This window comes from Lepidothrix coronata, unplaced genomic scaffold, assembly GCF_001604755.1.
Source record: "Lepidothrix coronata isolate B3197 unplaced genomic scaffold, Lepidothrix_coronata-1.0 Scaffold95, whole genome shotgun sequence".
In the NCBI taxonomy this organism is placed as follows: Eukaryota; Metazoa; Chordata; class Aves; order Passeriformes; family Pipridae; genus Lepidothrix; species Lepidothrix coronata.
Genome location: NW_016690275.1, coordinates 1,976,496 through 1,998,041, shown reverse-complemented (window position 1 = coordinate 1,998,041; position 21,546 = coordinate 1,976,496). Strand labels below are relative to the sequence as shown.

General features: G+C 40.5%; 1 protein-coding gene across 2 annotated transcripts in view; it reads left to right on the top strand.

The window, feature by feature from the left end:
• Nucleotides 1-2,353: 2,353 nt before the first annotated feature.
• Nucleotides 2,354-21,546, top strand: part of LEMD3 (LEM domain containing 3) — a 43,999-nt gene continuing 24,806 nt past the window's right edge. For both annotated transcript variants that reach the window (XR_001876022.1, XM_017822179.1), the window contains exons 1-2: nucleotides 2,354-3,921; nucleotides 20,514-20,551. Coding sequence is in view for 1 of the 2 variants with exons in the window: in XM_017822179.1 (XP_017677668.1) it covers nucleotides 2,412-3,921; nucleotides 20,514-20,551 (1,548 nt within the window). In the remaining variant the exon portion in view is untranslated. The remainder of the gene's footprint in view (nucleotides 3,922-20,513; nucleotides 20,552-21,546) is intronic.

The window sequence follows — 21,546 nt, the reverse complement described above, 5'->3', positions numbered from 1 at the left end:
TCCTTCCTTCAGTACAACCAGAAGACATATTTTTTAAACATTTCAAAATATTTTGGCACACAGATCTTACAGCATGACTTGGAATATGCAGACTTTTCAGTCAGCTGTTCCGTATCTACATGCTATAGTTTTGCAGGAGATGATTCAATTGTTAATAATTTATAGTATTTACTGCCCTCCTGCTGCTAAGTAAACAGTTTTATAAACTAATGCATGCCCTTGCTGTAATAAACAGAGAGAAGACAGGAGTTGTATTAGTAAGAAGACAGGATCTTCACTTTCTTGCAGGACAGCACACTTTCTGCTAATAGAAAGAAGGTGCCCAAGCAGGCGCTTGGCAGAAGTGTGCTCGTCAGAATGGTACCTGGTCTAGGACTGACTGCTGTTGGTTTGGCTAGTGTCACAAGCAGCTGGAGGCAAGCACTGAACATGGTGGGGAATGTTTAAACGGGTATCCCAACTAGCTGGTGGAAGGTGTGGGTTTCTTCTCACAGAGGAGGAGGAATGGAATGTCAGAAGCATTTCTCATGGCATTTATGATATCGGCTAGTATAGACTGGGAAATAGATCAGAACAGGTACATTTACGTTAGTGGCTTAATGTGTAATGGAGGTCATGTTGAGTGTAATCATCCTTACAGCTGGAGTTCTGTGCATTGTTCAAATGCACTATACTGCTGTATGTGAAATGGCTCCTCTGCTAGGGAAATAAGGAGGAGGCTGTACACAGTGGTGCCACATAAAGTACACAGTAATACAGACCCTTGTTTAGTGCTCCTCAGCCTCAGAAGAGCTGTGTTAAAGTATGCTTAGATGAACAATAGCATGGGGTTTGCATTGCCAGGTGTGGTTGGCCAGAAATCGAGGGTGGGGTACTTGAGTTAATCATCTGCATTCAGCATCATCACCACCACCACCAAGAAAGACGGCTTCAAGCCACTCCTCTAGCTGTGTAGACTTGGCTGGATCTTCACACATAGCTGCCTCACAGCACCTTAACTCCTGCTCTGCAAATGTTCCTCAGTAACAAAATTAGCAACTTCAGTTTTGATATCAGCAGGGCACATCCACAATATCCTCACTGCAGCAGATTGTGAGGGGGAAGGCAAAGCTGTTTCTGCAGTTGGATCTTGTTTCTGGACCACTTTTGCACATGATGCTGCAAGACCAGTCAGAGTTAGGTCCAAACTGGAACTCAGCCTCCTTTGTTTATGATACGATACACAGTGGCTGAGCCCAGGGTTTCGTTATTCAGGCTGGATAGGTAGAGACAGACAGGTCAAAAGGAGATTTTGAACCCTCCATATGAGGTTCTGTGGCCAAAGGGCCGATCCTGACAGGCCAGTGCACACCAGAAAGACACCTCATTATAAAGGCACAACCATTTTGACAAGACCACGTTTCTGTATACAGTTCAACAGTTTCAACTGCAATATATATGAATGACTGTATTTTCCAAAAGAAAAGCACGAAATACATCCAGGTAATTACAAACTTAATCATACGCAGAATCACATAGAATCAATTAGGTTGAAAAAGACCTCTGCGGCCATCGAGTCCAACCTATGACCAAACACCACCACATCGATTAGACCACCGCACTAAGGGCCACATCTAGTTTTTCCTTAAACACCTCCAGGGACGGTGACTCCACCACCTCCCTGGGCAGCCCATTCCAATGCTCAATCACTCTTTCTGTGAAGAGATTACTCGAAATGTCCAACCTAAGCCTCCCCTAGAGCAGCTTATATCCTCTCAGATGTACGAGAAGCTGTGTCTCCTCACAGCCGAGATGTCCTGATGGCCGGGACTTCCGACAGAGAAAGGTTCGCTTCCACCAAGCGCATCGGGAAGGGCCCGCCAAAGGTGCACACGCGGCCTCTCCGAAGTTCTTAGGCTGAATTTGAGACCTGGAGATGGCATTAAAAGAGGTTCAGTCTGACGCCGCTCCCTGCAGCGCATCCCCCGACTCTTCGCAGCCACCGCGGTATATTGTCTGCTCGCAGGCGAGCCTGAGACAGCGCCTTTCCGACCAGCGCTGCCCTCCAGCTCCGACAGTGGTCGCCGCGTCCCGCACCTCCGGGCTCGGCGCCCCCAGCCCCGCCACCTCCCCACCACCGGCGGGAGCGCAGGACACCGGCACGATGCCGGGAGCCGCTCGTTCGAGGTGCCCTCTCCGGTCACCGCGGCGCCACCCCCACCCCGGGACCCCGCCGCGAAACTGGGGGCGGACAGGGGAATCTACCGCCCCGTCTCCCGCCCGAACGCTGGCGCGGCCCCGCCCCGCTCCCCCCCCGCGGGCGGGCGCCGCGGGGTGACGGGCGGGTCTCGGCCACAGCCGAGTGCGGCGTCAGTTCCGGCGGGGAGCGCGGCGCGTGGGTCGGAAGCGCCGCGGCGGTGGCGGAGCGGAAAATGGCGACGGCCGCGCAGCTCACGGATGAGGAGCTCTTCTCGGAGCTGAGGCGTTTCGGCTTTTCCCCGGGGCCGGTCACCGAGAGCACCCGGCCCGTCTACCTGAAGAAGCTGAAGAAGCTGCGCGAGGATGAGCGGGCCGGAGCCCGCGGCGGCGGCGCCAACAAGACCCGGAACAGCAACAACAATAACACGGGGGCCGGAGCGGCGCCGGGCGGAGGCGGCGGCCGCGGGCGGGCGGCCACGGGAACGCGGCTGGCCGGCGCCGAACACCCCTTCCTCCCCGGGGCTGCCGCCGGGGGCGGCCGGGGCCGCGCCGCACCCCCCGCCGGCGGTGGCAAAGTGCTGCTGGGCTTCAGCTCGGACGAGTCGGACGCGGAGAGCAGCCCCCGGGGCCAGGCCGGCGGCAGGAGGGAGCGCGCTGCGCCCCTGTTCCGCGGCCTCAGGCCCGCCACCCCCCACGGCGTGAGCAGCAACTCCCCCCCGGAGGAGGCGGCCCGGCGGAAGCCCAGCTCCTGGTGGGGGGCAGCGGCCAGGAGACCGGCGGCGACTCAGGGCGTGAGGGAGCTCGGGGGCGGCGAGGAGGAGGGAGGAGAGGAGGAGGACGACGAAGACGAGAAGGAGGAGGAGAGCGAGCAACAGCGGTGGAAGAACCGGACCGTGAACGGGAACCGGCTCCTCTCCTACGGCGGCAGCAGGGACAAGTATTCGGACTCGGAGGAGGAGGAGGCGGCGGGGGCGAGGGCCAAGCAGCAGGGACCGAAGGAGGAGTCTGCAGTTCGCCGGCCCAGACGGAGCCTCAGCAAGTCGCCTGCTCCATTCATAACAAGCAAATGCGCTGCAGCCGGCGCTGGCGTGATGGAGACGGGCCAAGAAAGGGCTGGCGGAGGCTGCGGTGCTGGTGTGCTCGTAACGAATGACAGGGCGGCGGGGGCGGCTGCTGCCGGCAGTCTAGACAGGGGCAGAAACGAGGAGGAGGAGAATGAGGCGGCAGCGGAGGGAAGAGGAGGATGTGAAAATCTGGACTCTAGTCCTCCCAGCCCCAGATACCGCCTATCCAAGAAATCCCCATCAGTATTGTTGCTGCCACCACCGCTCACGGACGTGGACAGCGGTAAAATCACTGACCCCGCAGGCACCATTAGGAAAGCGACCAATAATCATGTTCTCAGCGGTGCTCCTGGTAGCTATAATGTTGAATCCAAGATCTATTCAGCTACTAATAGCCTTCCCCCGAGTGGAACCACCTCCTCCCTTAGACTCAACCACTCCAATCATACGGGTTCAAATCATACCTACCTGAAAAACGCCTACAAGAAGAATCTCTCTGAGCCCGAGGAGGAGCTTCTCCAGCAGTTCAAAAGAGAGGAGGTATCCACCACTGGAGGCTTCAGTGCACATTACCTGTCCATGTTCCTCTTAACTGCTGCATGCTTGTTCTTTCTGATACTGGGATTCACATACCTGAGAATGAGAGGTTCTGGAGTAGCTGAGGATGTGGGAGCCAACAGTAAGTATTAGGTGAAGGGTAAGAGCAGCTTCTGCAACTGGATGTAACAACTGTTAATACGCCTTTGCAATCCCAGACATCCCTTACTGAACAGTTCTGGGCTCCAACTTAGTATAATCTCTCTGTAGAGGATGGTGCACAGAGAAAAATTGTCTTTCCTGAAGTATATAACATTGCAAGCTGGTATAAGCATGCAAGACATTTGAGGATAAATTCAAATCCTGGCATTCCCTGCTGTAATCTGTTAATACCTTGTTTTCTAGCAAATTTCCTTCTCTAAGCAGTTGTATGGTTAATAGAGAATTGACGAGGTAAGCCTTTATGCTAATCTCACAGGAGTAATCATGCACATTTAGATACCTGGGATTCCTGCAGGGCTAAGATTTGATCGTAGCCGTTTGGTAATAAAGTAGGTTATTTTCACTGGTGTGTACTGAGGCTTGAAAAGGATCCTAGGTTAAGATGATGTTACGCAGTACCACAAACTTTGTGCAGTAAATGATTTGACCTATTGTATGTTGTTTTCTAGTGGGCACTTATAAATTCAATTGACAATAATATTTATATGTGAAATACTGTTGTGCTTTAGTTCGAATTTCAGGGCATTCGTTTTTTTTAACCCTGAGTTATTTGGGAGCTTCTTTAATATATGAATAACTTCTTGGAATGGACATAGAAACTACCATTTTCTATTACAAAGCATACAAAAATGGAAATGTGCCACCTAAGGGTAGTGATTCATGCTAATTCAATTCTTGGCTGTTCTGAAATGGACAGTGAAGATTTTAACATCAGAAAGAAAAATCATGCCACTGCTGTCTTGTTTTTTCATTGATCCTGATGAAAAATAATGGAAAAAGCTAGTCTTGGGATATAAGAGCATTAGAAGGGTCTTGGCAACTTGCATTTTTCTTGAAATGATCGAGAAAGGCATGTGGGGTGTACACACGTGTGTACATTTCTTTGTGGGCATGTATACAGTGCCTTGTAAGGAGTGATCAGACTGTTCTCTTGGGATATTCTAGATGTTACAGGGCAGAAGTAGCAGTGTGGGCTGCTTTTTTGTTGGCTTTCTTTTTTTTCTATTCCCTTTTGAACGTTATTCATTACATTATGGTAGCAGAATAGTTCTTAATTGCTGTTTTGCAGTCTTTGGAGGGGTGAGTAAAAGATTTGGTGGTTAGGTAGGACAGTTGCAGCAAGGAGTTAAGACACTTGCAATGTTTTAATTGCTATCCACGTGGCTCTTAACTGCTGTTCAGTCTAGTTTTTTGGGAAGGCTGTGAACATACACAGGTAGGCTAAAATTAGATGCAGTATAGTGTGACTGTGGGGACTGCTCATACTTTGTGATTGGCTTCTGGCCATAACTGCTAGAGACATACCTACATTTTGTAATGTACTCGTAAGCTGTATAATTGTACTAACGTATTATATACTTTTTCTGGTATTGAAATATGATGATTTTAATAGGGGAGAAGGTCTGTTAGCCTACTGGGGTAAACTTTGTGACTGCCAAAGTCAGTGGTTGAGTTAAAATTGGCCTGTCGTCATGACTGATAAAGCTGAATGTCTCAGCAATGCAGATAGCAATAGTACTTAAAGTTAAGTGTTGGGTTTTTTTTTTTTATTGGAAGAAAACTTTTTGAATGTTCTATTCCTATAGAACATATGGGATGCCCATGTTGAGTATATTGACCTTAAAAAGTTAACCCAGCTGGAACTGTTGTACAGGGAAAATCGTCATCTTCTGCCCTTTTGCTTAGGTAGGGCTGCCCAGTCAGTGGTCTGATAGCCCAGTGTTGCTTGGTAGTTCAGTTAAGCCAGTTCTCGGCCTGTTCTTATTTGCTGTCTTTTCAGTGGAACTCCTGAAAGTGGATTTCCTGGAGAATTGTTCTGGCAGTGGCACTGGCATTTCATCTGTCCTACTTCCTCACAGCCCCAGGCTTTGCTCTAACATAACAAATGGGAACAGGGCAATAGCGCCCTTTGGAAGAAGCAAACAGCGGGTTTTGTGTCTAGCTCCTTTGATAGAAAGAGGAGCAGGCCACTTCTTTTAAGTAATGTGGGAATGATCAGGAAATTACCTTTCCCATATGTTCAGCATGTGCTCACTAAATTCTTTCTTTTCAAATAGGCGTATGGAACAAAAATACTGTAGGTCTGTAGAACAGGCAAGAACAGACAAGACAGGCCATTTAAGACTGATTATTACTGAAAAGGGAGAGAACCCTGTTTTCTATTAGGTGATTCCTGAGCTTAAATATCATCCAAGTGAGCACTTTGGCTCTTATGGTTATGTGGGTCTATTGTCTGTTTTCTTTATAGAAGCAGAACTGATTCATACTTTTTTATTAAAAAGAGTGGTGTATCTCAAGAAACCACCTTTTCATTTAAGTGATTGGATACTGAGGTTTTTCTTCTAGATGGTCGTAGGTAAGACTGTTGGGTGAGAGTGATTTCATTGTGAAAAAAGAGTTATTTTCAACTCCAAACTATGTCATAAAAAGTTTTCGAATTCAGCAGAGTTGCACTATATCCATCTCCATAATTATTGTGACAAAACAATAAAGGCAGTTATTTGTATATTTGGATGGCTTCTTATTTTAACTTTGCAGGGAATGATGCACAATGAGCTTAATGTTGGTTTTCTTAATAGTTAATTGCCTAAAATGAAATGCAATTAAAATAAGGTGATAGTATGTTTGTGACATTGAAAAATATTTATCACCAAGTACACTCGATATCAACACTTAAAATATTTGTCAGGCTGTAATCTAAGAACAAAGGAGGTGTGTGTAATGAGGGGGAGGCTTAAAACTACGTGTTGGGGTTGAGTTTAGCCAGGTATAATAATGTAAATGAGAAGGGGTGAGCAGAAAACTTCAGAAGGGATTTGTCACTTATATCATGCACAGTGTTCTAATAATTTTTTTTTTGTTCAGAGCTCTGAAATAGCTATGAAGTGCTTTAGTTTTTCCACACGTGGCATAAAATGTTCAAAGACAAATCAGAACTGGGCTAATTTTTCTGTATCTAACCTATAAATGGTCACTAGAAGTAAGGTTTTTATGCATTTTGCTGTCTAAAATATAGATAACTGTCTATTGGGCTTTTCCTGAACCCATTGAAATTGAACTACTCTTTAAGCTTGCATAAAAGACCAACTAATGCATAAGTGCATGTTGTGCACTTGTTGCTCTTGCTATAAAGCAAGTTTTGCTTGCACCTGCCTTCAAAATACCATGGAACTGTATCAACTTCTTGCCAAACCAGCATAGTATTTTGTCAGGAAAATGGTTGACTTTATTTTAGTCTACTTTCTAGAGTTCTTCGAACCCTGAAGAGTGGGATATCTCTTCCAACTTGTGTGGTTTTGTGATATTACTCTGAGCACCTCAAGTGGCTGCTCCTGGGAGTTAATTCTGAAATTATTTTTCATTAAAAGTTGGATAACTATATCAGATCACTTGATGTTGCTTTCACATCTGGTTCACCTTTCTGAAGGATGTGGGCATGGTACAGGTGCTGTTTAAGGTTGTAATCTGAAATCGGTTGCATTTAAGTTACTTCTACTGTTTCTGCTCCAGCACTTTGTCTGGGAAGTAGCTGATGGGGCAAAAAAACCCCAAAACAACAAAACCACCACAACAAAAAACTGTTCTTGAAACTTTCAGGCAGGTCTTGTTTAAAATCCTGTGTTCTTATTAGGAGTGGCTTTTTAAAGTGACATCTGTTGCTAGTAATTTTGGTCTTCCTGTGATACTTGTTACAAAACAACTGCTAGGAGGATAAACTTTACTATATTTGCTACAATTTGTGTTTTTGAAGTGTTAATTCAGGGAGATTTAGTAGTTGTATATATTGCAAGTGGAAGCTTATGCAAATCACAATTCTAAGAGTTTAATTCAGTTCCATTGATGTTCTTTTGTTCTTGACTTCTAAATCTCTTAGGTGTTAAAACTTCTGTGGAATTTTATGCAGGGAATTGAATTGGTAAGAAGTTAACTTGCTGGATAAAGGACAAGATGATGACTGCTATGCTCACAGGCCTGCAAATTACTATTAAAGTGATGTGGTATTTCACAGATAAATCTACTTGTTATAAATCTACTTGCCATCTAAGATCACCTTCTCAGAAGCGTCTATATTCTTGACAGTGTTGACTTTAATAGAAGAAAGTTAATTTTGCATAAGAAGTATTTATAGAAGAGGAGATAGCAAAGGGAGGGATTAAAATTAAAAGATTTGCAGAGTTCCTGTGTTGGGTGGATATTAATATTTCTTGTGGTTTGCAAAGAATACTGTAACTTGTATTTACAATATAACAACTTCTATTGAAATATTAGCATATAGCTGTTTCATTTTCTGTATGTTGCCTTAAACCCTAGGTAGCAAATGTTTCTCTTGTAGGTGATATAAGAGAAAGTCCTGATGTGTATCTTAAAGACTAATCTCAGTTGTAGCTATCTCAATTCTGTGGTTGGGTGAGATTTGAATCAAGATCAGTAGATTAAAAAAAACCGCCTAGGCTGTCTTCATAAGGTAAAGCCAGTCAGAATAGTTAAATTTCCCTAGGATTCCTGATAATTTTAAACTCTAGTCTTCCTTATGGTATGTCAGAAATAATTCTTTAAAATGACAAACAAATTTGGCCTTTTATCTAGGAAAGTCCGAGTAATTATTATATAGTCCCTTTTATCTAGACTTTTGTCTAGGAAAGTTCTAATTGCTATATAGTGCAAAATAGTTAATTTTAGCTGACAATTTCAGGTCCTTCCTAAAGGATAATAAACAGTCTATTTACCTTTGCAGCAGATCTGTAGTATGAAATATAATATGAAAATTACTCATCAGTGTTTGAAACAAAAATGATGCAAATTCAGAATTCCTGTTTTTAGGGAATTTTGACTCTTTGTTTTAGTTTTGGCTCTTTGTTCAGAATATTTATAAATACTTTGCATTCGTACCTTAAATGTGCTGCTGTTTGCAGATGGGCACAAAACGTTCCTTATGCCATGATTGCAGATTCTTACTATGAATTTTTTTCAATGTTACTATTTTAGGCCATGCTTTTTTGTGAAGTAAGTAACGGGAAATCGGAACTAGAATTACTTGCCTGGGGAGCAGGGATGCAGAAGAGCTCTGACAGGGTCTGTTTTCATTAGGTATCAAAAACTAGTAAAAAATTTGCACTGCATTCCATAGTGCGTAGTTTTCTCAAAAGAATATTTGGTTTCTGATGTGAGAAAATTAAAGGTGATCTAGAATGTGAAAGCAGATCTTGTTGCAACTTTTCCATTTCAAAAAACATTTCAGACTAGAAATGTGTGGGAAAGCAGAAAGCAAATTTATGTTTCATCTGTTAAGAGCCTCTGCCACTTCTAATACTGTTCAAGCACAATGCAGTCTTTCTGTTTAGGACAGATGAATAGAGTGATAGTGAGTGCAGTGGAAAAACTTTAAGGAAGAGCCCATAGTACACAAAGACTTAAATTTAGTGTTGTAGGAGCCCCACTTTGCACTGCTTCATAATCCATAATTATCCCAGTACAAGAGGAGAATCAGACCTGCAGTCTTCCTATTTCTGGGAAATAATTGTGTTTCTAAAAATCATGTACATTTGAATCCTTTTGACATCTATGTTTCATCTGAGAGTAGTAGGTTGCAAAACTTTGACTCGACTGCTTACCCAGCTAAACTGGCAGAAGTTGTTGAGTTGTACTGAACTGCTGCCTGTCATGCTTCTAGACTTGTGCTTCAGAAATAGTATGAACATGTGAACAGGCCAGAGCTGCTGTTTGAGAAAGTTGTTTGGTCACTTCACTAAAAAGCTTAGGGAAGTAAATTAAGCAAGTACATAAGTTTTTGTTGATGAAAATGCGTTTCCAATGCCGTGGAGAATCATGAAGCCTGTTGTAATCATGAGGCATAAATTCCTTTCACCTTTAAAGTTCTTGTGGATAATTGTATTTTCTGGTAAAACTAGTTGTCTGTTGTGGTAGGTTGAGGGGAGTAAGTTGACTGGTTAATGGATTGTGAAATCAAGGTATATTAAAAAGAAAAACAGATTTTTTGGGGGGACTCACATGTTGCTAAGAACTTCATTAGAACTATCTTTATCATTACTCTTCTTTTCTTGGCTCCTACTGTTCCTGCTGGTAGGTCTAGAGTTGTGGGAGAAGGTGGCAATGCCTTTGCTGTGATTATAATAAATGAGGACGTGGTGTAACTCTGCCAATGGTCAAAGTAGCTTCTGCCCACTGGAAGTGTTATTGATGGAAAGAAGCATACTGATGGGTGCAAGGGTAGATTGAAGAGCCACTGCACATCTTAAAGCTGATCTCGTGTAGAAGGCTTGCTCAAGTTTATAATGTCCAGTGTCAAGTCCTACTGTGCTGTACTTCCCACAATGCTATTTAGTGCTGTTTCTCTATTCTGAGTGTTCACAGTCCACTGTGGAGAGTGAGAGTAGGTGCAAATTAACCATGAAACAGGCAAACATGGTGTGCTGTTGGGCCCAGCTTGCTGGAGGAGCTGTGCTGTTATGGCTAGCATTTTGCAGAGATTAATTCTTCTTTTTTTGCAGAGGGAAGGATCAGAATTTCTGCTTGCTGAGAGTCATATCGTAACATTGAGGTATCTTGAATAATGCTGCCCATTTAGTCTTGCTTAAAGTGAACTCCGAGTGACAGACTGAATTGATGCAAAAAATCTGTTTAATGTGGGGAGGAGAAGAGTAGGTCTAACATTGAATTAAGTGGCATTAAAACTTACTAAATAGTTACAGAATCACAGAATATTCTGCATTGGAAGGGACCCACAAGGATCATCAAGTCCAGCTCTTAAGTGAATGGCCTGTGTGGGGATCAAACCCATATTAGCAAACCCTTTTTAGCACCATGCTCTAATTAAGATCTGTTGAATTCTAATGATGCTGTGCTAGATAATTAAGAAATAAGTCTGTTCATAAATGAGAGATTGTAGAACAATTCCTAGGCCAACTTTTCTTTGTCTCAGAGAAGGCTGTTTACTTAAATAAAAATTGAAAGATGGCTTGTTAGAGAATAATTGTTGTATATACATAGTAAGACTTCCTTCATACTACCTTTATTCACTTAAGTCCTAATACAGGGTCACATCCCCTTAACCTTTTATTTATTGAAAAATAGAAGAAACTTTTATACTCGGAGTGTCTTGGGTAAATGCAGCAGCAGCCTGTCCTTGCTGGGCATCAACTGAACAAAACTTTATTACAGGAGGACTGCTGGGGTGAGGTGGATAAATGTAGTGTTGTTCCTGACTAGATTTTAAGGCTACATCTAGATCTTAATTTTACTTTTGTCTGTAGAAAAGCGTGTCTTTGACGGTCAGTTAAGTCTCTGAATTTGAGAAGCCTCAGACTCTCCTTTGATTTCATAGCTATTTTTGTAAGGTTTAGAGTATTTTCAATAGACTGTATGTCAAAACCAGTCTACCTAACAATATGCCCCCTCAATTCTCAACCATCTCGCTATGTGGTTGTACAATAAAACATTCCACAGCACTTGATTCAGCAGAACGTACCCTAGTGTCTGTTCAGCATCATCAGCCTGCACAGCATAAGCCCTCAAGTATCCCCCATCTTGCAACTTCATCAAACAAATTTTTTTCTGAATATGTAGATGTTGACCATAGAGAACAGAATTCTAGCTGTAGAACTAATCCAAAACCTGTCAGTAGATACTGAGCGATGGAGCATTTACTGGGAATGACGGGTTTCATATATCAAAAGGTAAATGTGTGAATTTTTTTGTTGTTGGTTTTATTTTTTGGGGTTTTTTTGGTTGGTTTTTTTTTGTCTTGTGTTAACTGAAACTGTGCTTGGTTTTGGTGTGAGGTAGTTCAGTGTTTGTTGTTGCCTTTTTTTGGTTTTTTTTAATTCCCAGGATATTTTCTGGGAAATGGTAAAACATTATAATGAGAATTTCTGTTTGTGTCTCACTATATCTGAAAGTTTAGTGTGCTTTTTGTTCTTTTTCAGATGTCATGCCTTAGACAACCAAAGAGGATTTTGTTGAGTGACAGATTGGGTGGGACATGTGTGGCAAACGCCTGAGAGGCCTCTTTCACAGGCTGTGGAAGTCCACAGTCAAACCTAATTATGGGGAAAGGCCAGTCTGGCGGTCTTGCTTGTACTGTTTCTCATTCTTGCAAATTCCTTGGAAATTCTTTACTGTTACTTTGTAAATATGAAAAAATAATTTACGAAATTCTTTGGTGGTATCTTGAAAAGGAGAGTATGATATCTGGTTCATTGTAATCTGTTCCTGTATTGGTGTGCACCCAAGAAAGTTTCTGGAGGTGAGAGGCATAGTGAATTTCAAAGAAAAAGCTAGTTGATTTTGTTGGTTGGGTTTTTTTTATTTGTTTTTGGTTTTGGTTTTTTTAGGGGTGTGGTGGGGTTGTCAAAGGAATTTTATGCTGTCCTGGCAAGACTTTGCCTAGCTGAGAAAAAGAGGGCAGAGATGCAGATTTCCTTCTGGAGAAGGAACTAGTATCATTACTTATTTTTGGGTTTTGTTTCTCTTATCTGTAAGTATGGGAAGTACTTATGCTTTTACATCAGCTTATGTAAAAGCAGATGTGGATAAAGGTGTTTGTAAATCACTAGGGGAAATGAATCTGAGCTATGTTGGGTACTTTGTATCTTACATATAATAACAGATGAATGTTAATTTTGATATAAACTCAGAAAAAAATAAGAGTGTTGAGAACACCTAAAAGACCCATACTGCTGTGCTGTCTGTACAGTGTCCCTTGAGCTAAGGGTTTTTCATTTCACTTTGAAAAAAAGAAATACTAATCTTTTGAGTACTCCTGAGAGCTCGTTCTTTCAGAATGGGCAGGTATATATGCACAGTCCAATTTGATGATCCTAGGGGTGTATTATGATCAGTACCTGTTAAGTTTGACTTCCATCAAAGGTGGTACTCCCTGCAGAAATGCTACAGACTGTTTTTTAGGTTGTTTACATTGAGCACAGATGTGTCTCTGTACTTTGGAATTGTACAATGCAGTGACTAATGTATTTTTTTATTTATAATTTTAAATACTGTGATTTTTCTCTTGACCTTCAGCTAAAGGTGATGCTTATTGAATTAACAAAAAAGATGTGCAGATTGAGTGCAAATGCACATGAAGAAGCAGGGGGAGGAAACAACGAGATGTAAAATCCAGACTTGTTTTTTTCTACTATATAGGATGTGTGGTATTAGAGGCATTCTTTTGGGAGAGCAAACTGGAGGGAAATCACATGAAAGTAGCAGCCCTGGGAAGGAGCTGTCCTGGTGATTTGAGGACCAGAGGCCAGGTAGCGTCTTCCTATCCCTTCTGTAAAGGGAACAAATTAGCATGGGATATCCTTTGCCATTCAGGAGATGGGAATGTACTGAGCTGCTTTCCCAAGCCTTGACATCAGACTAGTATCTATATGGCCATCTTCCTTAAGCATGAGATACATGGTTTGAGGAAAGAGAGTTAGGATCTTATGTAAACTTTTACAGTTTAAGCACTGAGCTTTGTACTACTACGACTTACATACTATGAAGCTCTCATGTTGTGTTAAGATTTTATTGCCCCTAGTGTTTGAGATCTTGGTAAGAGTCACTTGTGCTTCCTTTCTGTCCTCTTTTTTTGATGTTTCTGTTTGGCAGATGTGTTTCTTGCCAAGCAAGGTTCTTTCTGCTCTCTAGATCCACCTGGCTCAAAAGTGCACATAGTACTGCTAGTACACCTTAGTCCACCAACTGATGATGTAACCTTTTAACTAATAGGTATAACATGTTAAATAAACAGTTATGATAGCAACATTGCAAGTCTTAGTTCAAGCAGATTCTTCAGCTGAGTAAAGAACAATGGTGTGTTAGTCCAGTTGTTCCCTTCAGATAATAATTTTTATTTGAGCCAGTTAGATTATGCTATCAGACAAATGCAGCTATTATGCTGGACAACCTGGAAGATTTGCCAACTCTAAAGAGTCTTAGTCCAGTGGAGTAAAAATGGAAGTTACTGAATATTGCCTGCTGTTATGCATCTCCAGTCAAGTGGTATATGTTGTGAATTACTGCTGAGCTCATCCTGATTTTGAGTTCTGCAAACTCCTGCAATTTGAGGCGGGCAGTTATGCTGCTTCTCTTTAGCTAATATGGGTAATTCTGGTAAACTAACTGCTGATTCTTCAGTGAAAGCTCATCTTTGTCATCTTCTAATCACAAAACTTTTCAAATTTCTATGTTTTTAATATCTAATACAAGTACTAGAATGAAACTAATGTTTTTATTATAGTGAAACTGAATAATCTGATGAGAAGCTTTCCCAAAACTCTTGTCTCTTCTTAAATAAGGACTGAATTGGCATGACTCAGGAGCATCTTTCAACATTTGGGTCTGTTCTAAACAGTATTTGAATAGACAGGAGTAGATTTGATCGTGTGTAGAGAGGGTGATACAGCTAAACCATGGAGAGTTTGTTGGTTAGGGGTTTGTTGTTTAGGTGTTTGTTTGTTGTTTAGGTGTTTGTTTGTTGTTTAGGTGTTTGTTTGTTGTTTAGGTGTTTGTGGGGGGGCAACACTTGTTAAGAAGCGGTGAAAAACTCCAAGGAAAAATTCTGGTATTTCACACCCTTTAACCTAAAATAGTGAAGACTTATTTTCAGGGCTGATAGAAAATGTGTCTGAACTGTATATCACAAGTATGATTGTTGTAATTCTTTTAGAGGAGGGTTTTGTCAAAAAAAGTGATTATGAAATAGTTGGTTGTGTTGTCAATCCTTATATTGCCTATTCAGAAACAGAATGAATTCAGATTTGGAAAAAAGTATCAATAAAAGTTCTTTAAGCTGAGCCAGCTGAAAAACTGAGTAGATGTTAAGGAAAGATTCAGCTGTAGAGTTCACTAATCGTCGTGACATACTGTGCTGCTCTCATTTAGAAATAGAAAGACCTTTTCCAAAGCACACAAAGATGATCTGTAATAAAGGAGTTGCTCAGCCGAACATATGATTTGGTGTCTTAAAATCAAAGCACAGAGATTTAACCTGGTGATTCAAAGTGGTTTCTACCTGAACTAGCGCAATCTGGAATGGAGGTCATGCAAAACTGCTTGTCTGTTTTGAGTGTTGAGTAATTGCAGAGAGGAAAATAAAGGCAAGATTATTTTATTTAAGCGGTTTGAAAGATGGAACTCTGGAATAACATTTCCTGTAGTAACTTATTTGTTTGGGTGTTCTGGCATTTTAGGGTTGAGGAGCTTTAAGAGACAATGTTTTAGAATTGTCCTTGACACACAGTCTGTCGCTGGGTGGAGTCAGTCCTTGACCCCAGATTTAGAAAAAAAAGTTACAGATCTGTTAGTTGACTTTGAAAGTACTTGGGTTGTAAACTTATTGAGAACTTGTTTTTTCAAGGTCATGTAGAACAAGGCTGGGCTAAAGACCCATTTCTGATTGCAGCACCTCCAATACTGTTTCTTCCTCTGTTAGCAGTGTATTATCCAGCTAATGTATTTGTTTTAAGAAGAAAACAATCTAATGGAAAGCATTAGGTTATCCACTTACTGAACACACCTTTACAAGTCAAATTTTGGAAAAATTACTCCTTCTGTTTTGGGGTTGGTCTGCTTGTGGCATGGTGGATGGGGAAGAGAAGAGTACTTTTCAGGGAGGAACATTCTTGCTTCTGCAGAAGTTGCTAGCTTGGAAGTGTGTGTTGTAGTGCACAGTCTGAATCCTTGGATGAATGGTATCTGACTCTTAGTATCATCACACTGAGAAACTAAGTGCTTACGGGTTAATTAGGATCATTTTTGTTTCTGCAGCTGTGGCTTTACAGCTCCTTAAAGTTGCATCGAGAAGTTGCTTTTCTGTTTATTAAATCAAATTATCTGTACATTCAGAAATACATTATGGCATTATTATGGTTCTGTTAAAAATGTCAGAAATGTTGGGGGGGACATATAGCTGCAAAAAGCTTCAGAAGTTGCTTTCATAATGAGGAATAGGACTCATGGGAAGAGTGAGGAAAGTGGGAAAGACTGAGGAATGAAGTAAAGGCATGAATATTGTGGAGAGGCTAAATGGAGTGATTATCTTATTCTGATACAAAGATACATGTTTCTGAATTTAACAAGTGGCATGTTCATAGGAAGCAGAAACAGGTTTTTCACACGTGTATTTAAGTGGTGGAACTCTTTATGACCTTAATGTTGAAGCTAAGAGCTTTATGTGGTTCATGTGGGACTAGACAAATTGGTAGGGAAAAATACACTGGAGTCGATACTTCAGGGAGGAAAAAAACCTAACCACTTCTGTCTGTCTCTGGAAGCTTCTGAGGTGCAAATTTTTTTTGACAGGAAGACTATTCTCTGTCAGCATATACTTTATATTGTTATGTTCTGACACTCATTTTTGCCACTGTTCTGTTTATTTCCCCCTTCCAGTTAGGAACAGATGTCTCTGAAAAGAGTAAAACTTATTGCTACTGCTGGAGGCAGGATTCCGGGCTAGTTAAATTCTTGATTTGTCTTGATGTAACTGTTCCTTCACACTGAGGTTTTGGTGTTGTCTGTTGAAGTGTATTGAATACAGAAACTGCAGGAATGGTAACACTATTCAGGGCAAGGTGCCACAGTATCTGGGTGATAGCTGTAGTGGAAGGATTAGCTACTTTTTGGCATCCTAATTTGGTGACCAGAGTGTAACTGAATCTCTTATCGCTTATGTCCTAAGCAATGGTATTTTTATTTGTGCATATCTTCTTTCTAGGAATGACTGCCTATGGAGCTATATCAGTCTTTGGAACTTGTATCATTAAGACTTTATGAAAGTTGACTTATGTGCTCATGAATGTCTGCAATTAGGCTGTAACTTCATGTCCGTTATACCATGCTTTGAAAAAGAGGAGAAATTCCACTTTGTGCTCCCTGTCTATCTTACCGAAGAAAATGAACCCTTCTAAGTAATGTGCAATTATTATCAATGTATTAGGGAGGAAAATGAGAGATGGTGGTGCTGAGCGGTTTTATTTTTAAAGATAGCGGCTGCAGAATTCTAGTGCACATTAACTTTGTATGTTGACACTCTTGTTCCTAAAATTGAGCTTCTCTGTGAGGTGGCTTGGTATGTGCATTTCTGTTGACAGCTTTGGCTGGAATGCTTTGGAGCTGTGTGGTGACCTTTAGCTTTGTATTGGTTACTTTTTGGTTTTTGAGACTGACCAATTCTGCTACTCTTAAAAATTCGAGTAGTCTGTAAGTCATAATTTACAGCTTGTCCCAACAGCAAGATGTGTAAATTAGTTACTTCTGAGGTTCATTAGTAGTCTTTTCCATCAACCTGGGACAGTATTTGTGTGCTGCTTTGATTTCTTTCACAGGCTTTTTGGTAATCTTGTTGCCTTCTTCTCGATTAACTAGCATTTAAATAAGAAAACTTCTTAAAAATTGGATTTAAGTAGTGTACCTCTTCCTGTTCTGAAATCCAGTTTCATGTGAAGATGCCATCCCATGATGTGCTTACTTTTTGTTTCCTTCGATGTCTGGCCAAAGAATCTCACTACCACTACACTTTTCCAGGAGTAATGCTCTTCTCCCATTGTGTCAAGCTTCCAAGCTTGGAATGTTTAGGTATTACAGTGCTTTGAGGGAGTTGGTATGGTGCCCTTTGTCAAGTTTTTGAGGTTTTTTTTCCCCGATAAAAATACTTCTGCATGTTTATCCTGCAGCTAGTATTGACATGTACATGTGGCCAGGTAAAACTGCCATGCTTCTCACAGTTTTGCTGCTGTCTGGGAAGTTCTAATGGATTGCCATGTCCAGGTAGTTGCATCTCTCCTTATTTAGGAGCTGTGGATGTGGTTGTTAGTTGGCTAATCTGGAGAGAAGACCCTCTGGGACAACACTCAGTTTTCTAAAACAGGAATCTCCTATCTCTCTTGTTTTTAGCTTTGTGGTATGAGTAGATGATAATTTGTTCTTTGAAGCCATTAGAATGTGAGCTTGTTAGACGACTTCCAAGGCTGGTAATTGTTGTTGCATAGTAGAGATACCAAACCCCTTTTGACGAGAGCCTTGGAAGTATGATATACTCATATAAGAATGTCTTCTATTAGTTATTAATTTCATGTTTAGTTTGGTAGAACAAGACCTTGTCACTCTTACAGCTATAGTTACATATTTTAAAAACTGTCAAGAAAGCTTTTGAACCAATAATGTTGATGGAATATGTTGAAATACTTTAGACATTTTGGAGTAGATGGGAACTTTACATCTGTGACTGGAGCATGTGGGAGGGTTTGGTAAGAGCTTAGACTCTGGACAAAAGAAAGAAGGGTGGATTCAGAAGAGGAACTACTGAGGTAGTTAAGGAGTGGCCCTATTAACTCAAGTGAATCAAGGTTATGTGATAAATAGATGCAGATAGACTAACAGTTGTTAATTGCATATGTAGCTGCTGATAAATTGCTGCAGTTGAATTTAGTATACTGGCCTCTTAAGGCATCAGTTGTCCTAAACTGTATGGCATCTTATATAAAATGTATAAAATCTCACTTATTCTTTAACTTGCCATAAAATCAGTAACTTCAGAGGGATTTCATGGAAATCCTACAGCGTGAATTAAAATAAGAAATTACAAGGATTGTTAAATGTTTGTGATATGTAATTTTGGAGAAGAGGTGATTGGTTTTCTTGGGCACTGTAACCACTATGTATTTGTGAAGGAGAGGCGAACATTGACGTCTCCTTTGGTTTGCTTCCTAAATTTGAGGTGTTAATTTATCTAAATATGAAGTTGCCCATATGTGAGATTGATTTTACTCTGGGATTGTGATGCTGGAAAAATCTAACCACCACCATTGTCTCCACTTAATTGCTGTGCTGCCCTAGCATATATAGAATTGCAGCTGACAGTTTGCGTCTTTGCAGTCATGAAAGTATTGCATGTGTGTTTGCTCCATGGCTTTCATCAGTGCTGAAATATGTTAGTCAGGTATACTGAAATTTACACATAGTTGTGTCTCACCCTCCTTCCAATGAATCAAGATTTCCTGTATGCTCAATGAGACTGACCTTGGAGACCGTAATTATCCTTGTCTGGATAACTAACAATCAAACTGGGAGGTTGGCAGTCATCTTAAGCCTTGGTCTGTTTCTCTAATCCTATTTTAGGCTATTCAGATTAAAAGTTTAGTGTACTGGGCATGTTCTGTTGAGTTAATGAATGAAATACATAAAGCCTTGTTAAATTGGTAGCTTGATAATCCAGTAGGTTCTGACTGTGAATTTGCTCCTGTAAAATGAAATCATGAAATGCTATAGGGCTTGGTTTGCACGAATCTTCAGTATCTGCTTCTAACATCTTTAATTAATCTTATATCTGTATCAAGTATTTGGATGTCTGTGAAAACCAGTCCCTGTGTTTGGGTGGTTTGGGGTTTTTTTCCCCCATTTGCTGTATTGGAAGAACCTGCAGTGTTTATTGCTGCTGGGTAGGTAACATGATTAATTTTCCTATGAGCCCAGGCACATGGACAGACTGTTGTTTGCAAAGTTACAGGGAGTCAAGCTTTCTTCATTCAGAAAGCATTTTCATAGTCCCTCTGTTTTATACATCATTTGTTGGTTGTAACTGTAGAAATGAGACCCTTACCATTACTACATGTAGAAGCAAAGAAATGGTAATTGTTCCTGCTTCAAAACTTTCTTTCAAAACTAAGGGGAAGGGGTCAACATCTTTCTGCTGCCAAGAGTGCTATGGAAGTTTGTGCAGTTAATAAAAATCACCTTGTTTTACAAATAATTAATTTTTTTCTTACAAGTTTTTTTTTTCAGTTTCTTATCCAGATGGAGTTACACTTGGCTAAGGTTAGGGGACCCTGGTTTTTAAGTTGGTCCTTAGTTTCTTTTCTATCTTCCATTTCTCCTAAATGAGAAATCTTGCCATGATTTGATCTAGTATGTCCACCTTTATATTCCTCTTACATTTCCCATTTATAACTAAATGAATGAATCAGTTTAATCATGATTATGGTTCAGAAATCAAGATATTGTCAATGAGACGACTGTTGGGGAGGCAACTCGATGTTTTGTGGCTATCTTTACGTATGGGAGTGCATGAGCTCTCAGTGTGTTGTCTCTTGTTAAAACAGAAAATGCTGAGTTATAGAGCTTTGTTGCGTGCATTAGTGCTTAGTCAAAAAGTGGTTTTACTTTTTTAAACTGGACACTAAAATGTAAAGCCTTCAAGTTTTTATTTCAATGCAATTGAGTTATTAAAGCAAGAGTTTGGCAAATGGCAAGCACAATTTTTTTTTTGGTGGAAAAAGCTGTGAAATTTGCAGGCATGCAAAATTCTGGTTTAACTTTAATGCTATTATACTGCATTTTCAAATGCAGAGTTAGGGCAAAGGTTAATAGATGTCTAATTGTTATTTGTGATATTATGGACTTTGTTTTTATCTAACTATTATATTGTTGTCATAAAGCTACAGTGTTGGTATACCTTTTTAGTGTTTTCAGACTCTATAGAGTGAATTACTTTTTTTCTTTTTTTGACAGTCAAGAATCCTTTTAGTGAAGAACTACAGAAAATACAAGTAAGTAAAACCACTTAATAGTGAGATTTTGATCTTTCACATGATTGTATAAAAGCAATATAGATCTGTTCAGAATGTTGCAGTTTTAGAATATTTTGCATGAAATAAATGCACTTCTTGTAACTGATATTTTTAATTTTTTGTTTTCCATCTTGGGCAATATAACTAGGATTACAAAATTTGGCTGTGGCATGCTGGTTGCTTTATATACTAAGAAAATATTACATAATTTGTGTTGTAAAAAAAAAAAAAGTGTTGTAAATTTTGAGACTAAATTTGGTAGTCTGTCTCTTACTGTTACCATTTGGCTTCTGAACATTGAAAGCACAGCTGGTAAGAGATGATTGACATGAAACTCCAGAATCTTATTTAGTGCTATAAGAGCATCCTTCAGAAAATGGATTAAAAAGTTTCTTTTTCACTTTCTGTTACTTGTTCCTATATTCACTTTTTCTTCTGAAATATCAGGCTACCCATTTTTGAGATCTCACCATTGAAGCTATCTGTATTATTCTTAATTCTGCAGCATGCATTCTGGTGATTCTCTCTTCTGACCTGGACTGTAAAGATAATGATCTGCTTTTGCTAGGCATATATGAGCAAGTATTGCAAGAGAATTGTGGAGGATTTTTTGTTTATTTGTTTGTTTGTTTGTTTTGGGGTTTTTTTTGTTTGGTGTTTGAGATTTGTTTTTTTCTTATTTGGTGTGAGTTGTTTTTTTTTTTCCCTCATGTCTAGGATTGAACTCTCCAAAAGTGAATAATAGCATATTAAGTAGGTAACCTTGGCTAGTTTTTTGGATAGAAAATGTTTCTTTTGAACAAAAGAATCTTTTGAATTTTGTTGGGTAAATTCTGGGCATTCTTTCAGAATTACTTTAGTAGTGCAGAGAGAATGCGTCTTGTATACTGGACGTGACAGCCTGAGAACCTGTTCTGTATGTTACTTTCTCCTGTTTTTATGTCACTGTTCCATAGTAATTGTATTCCATGCTT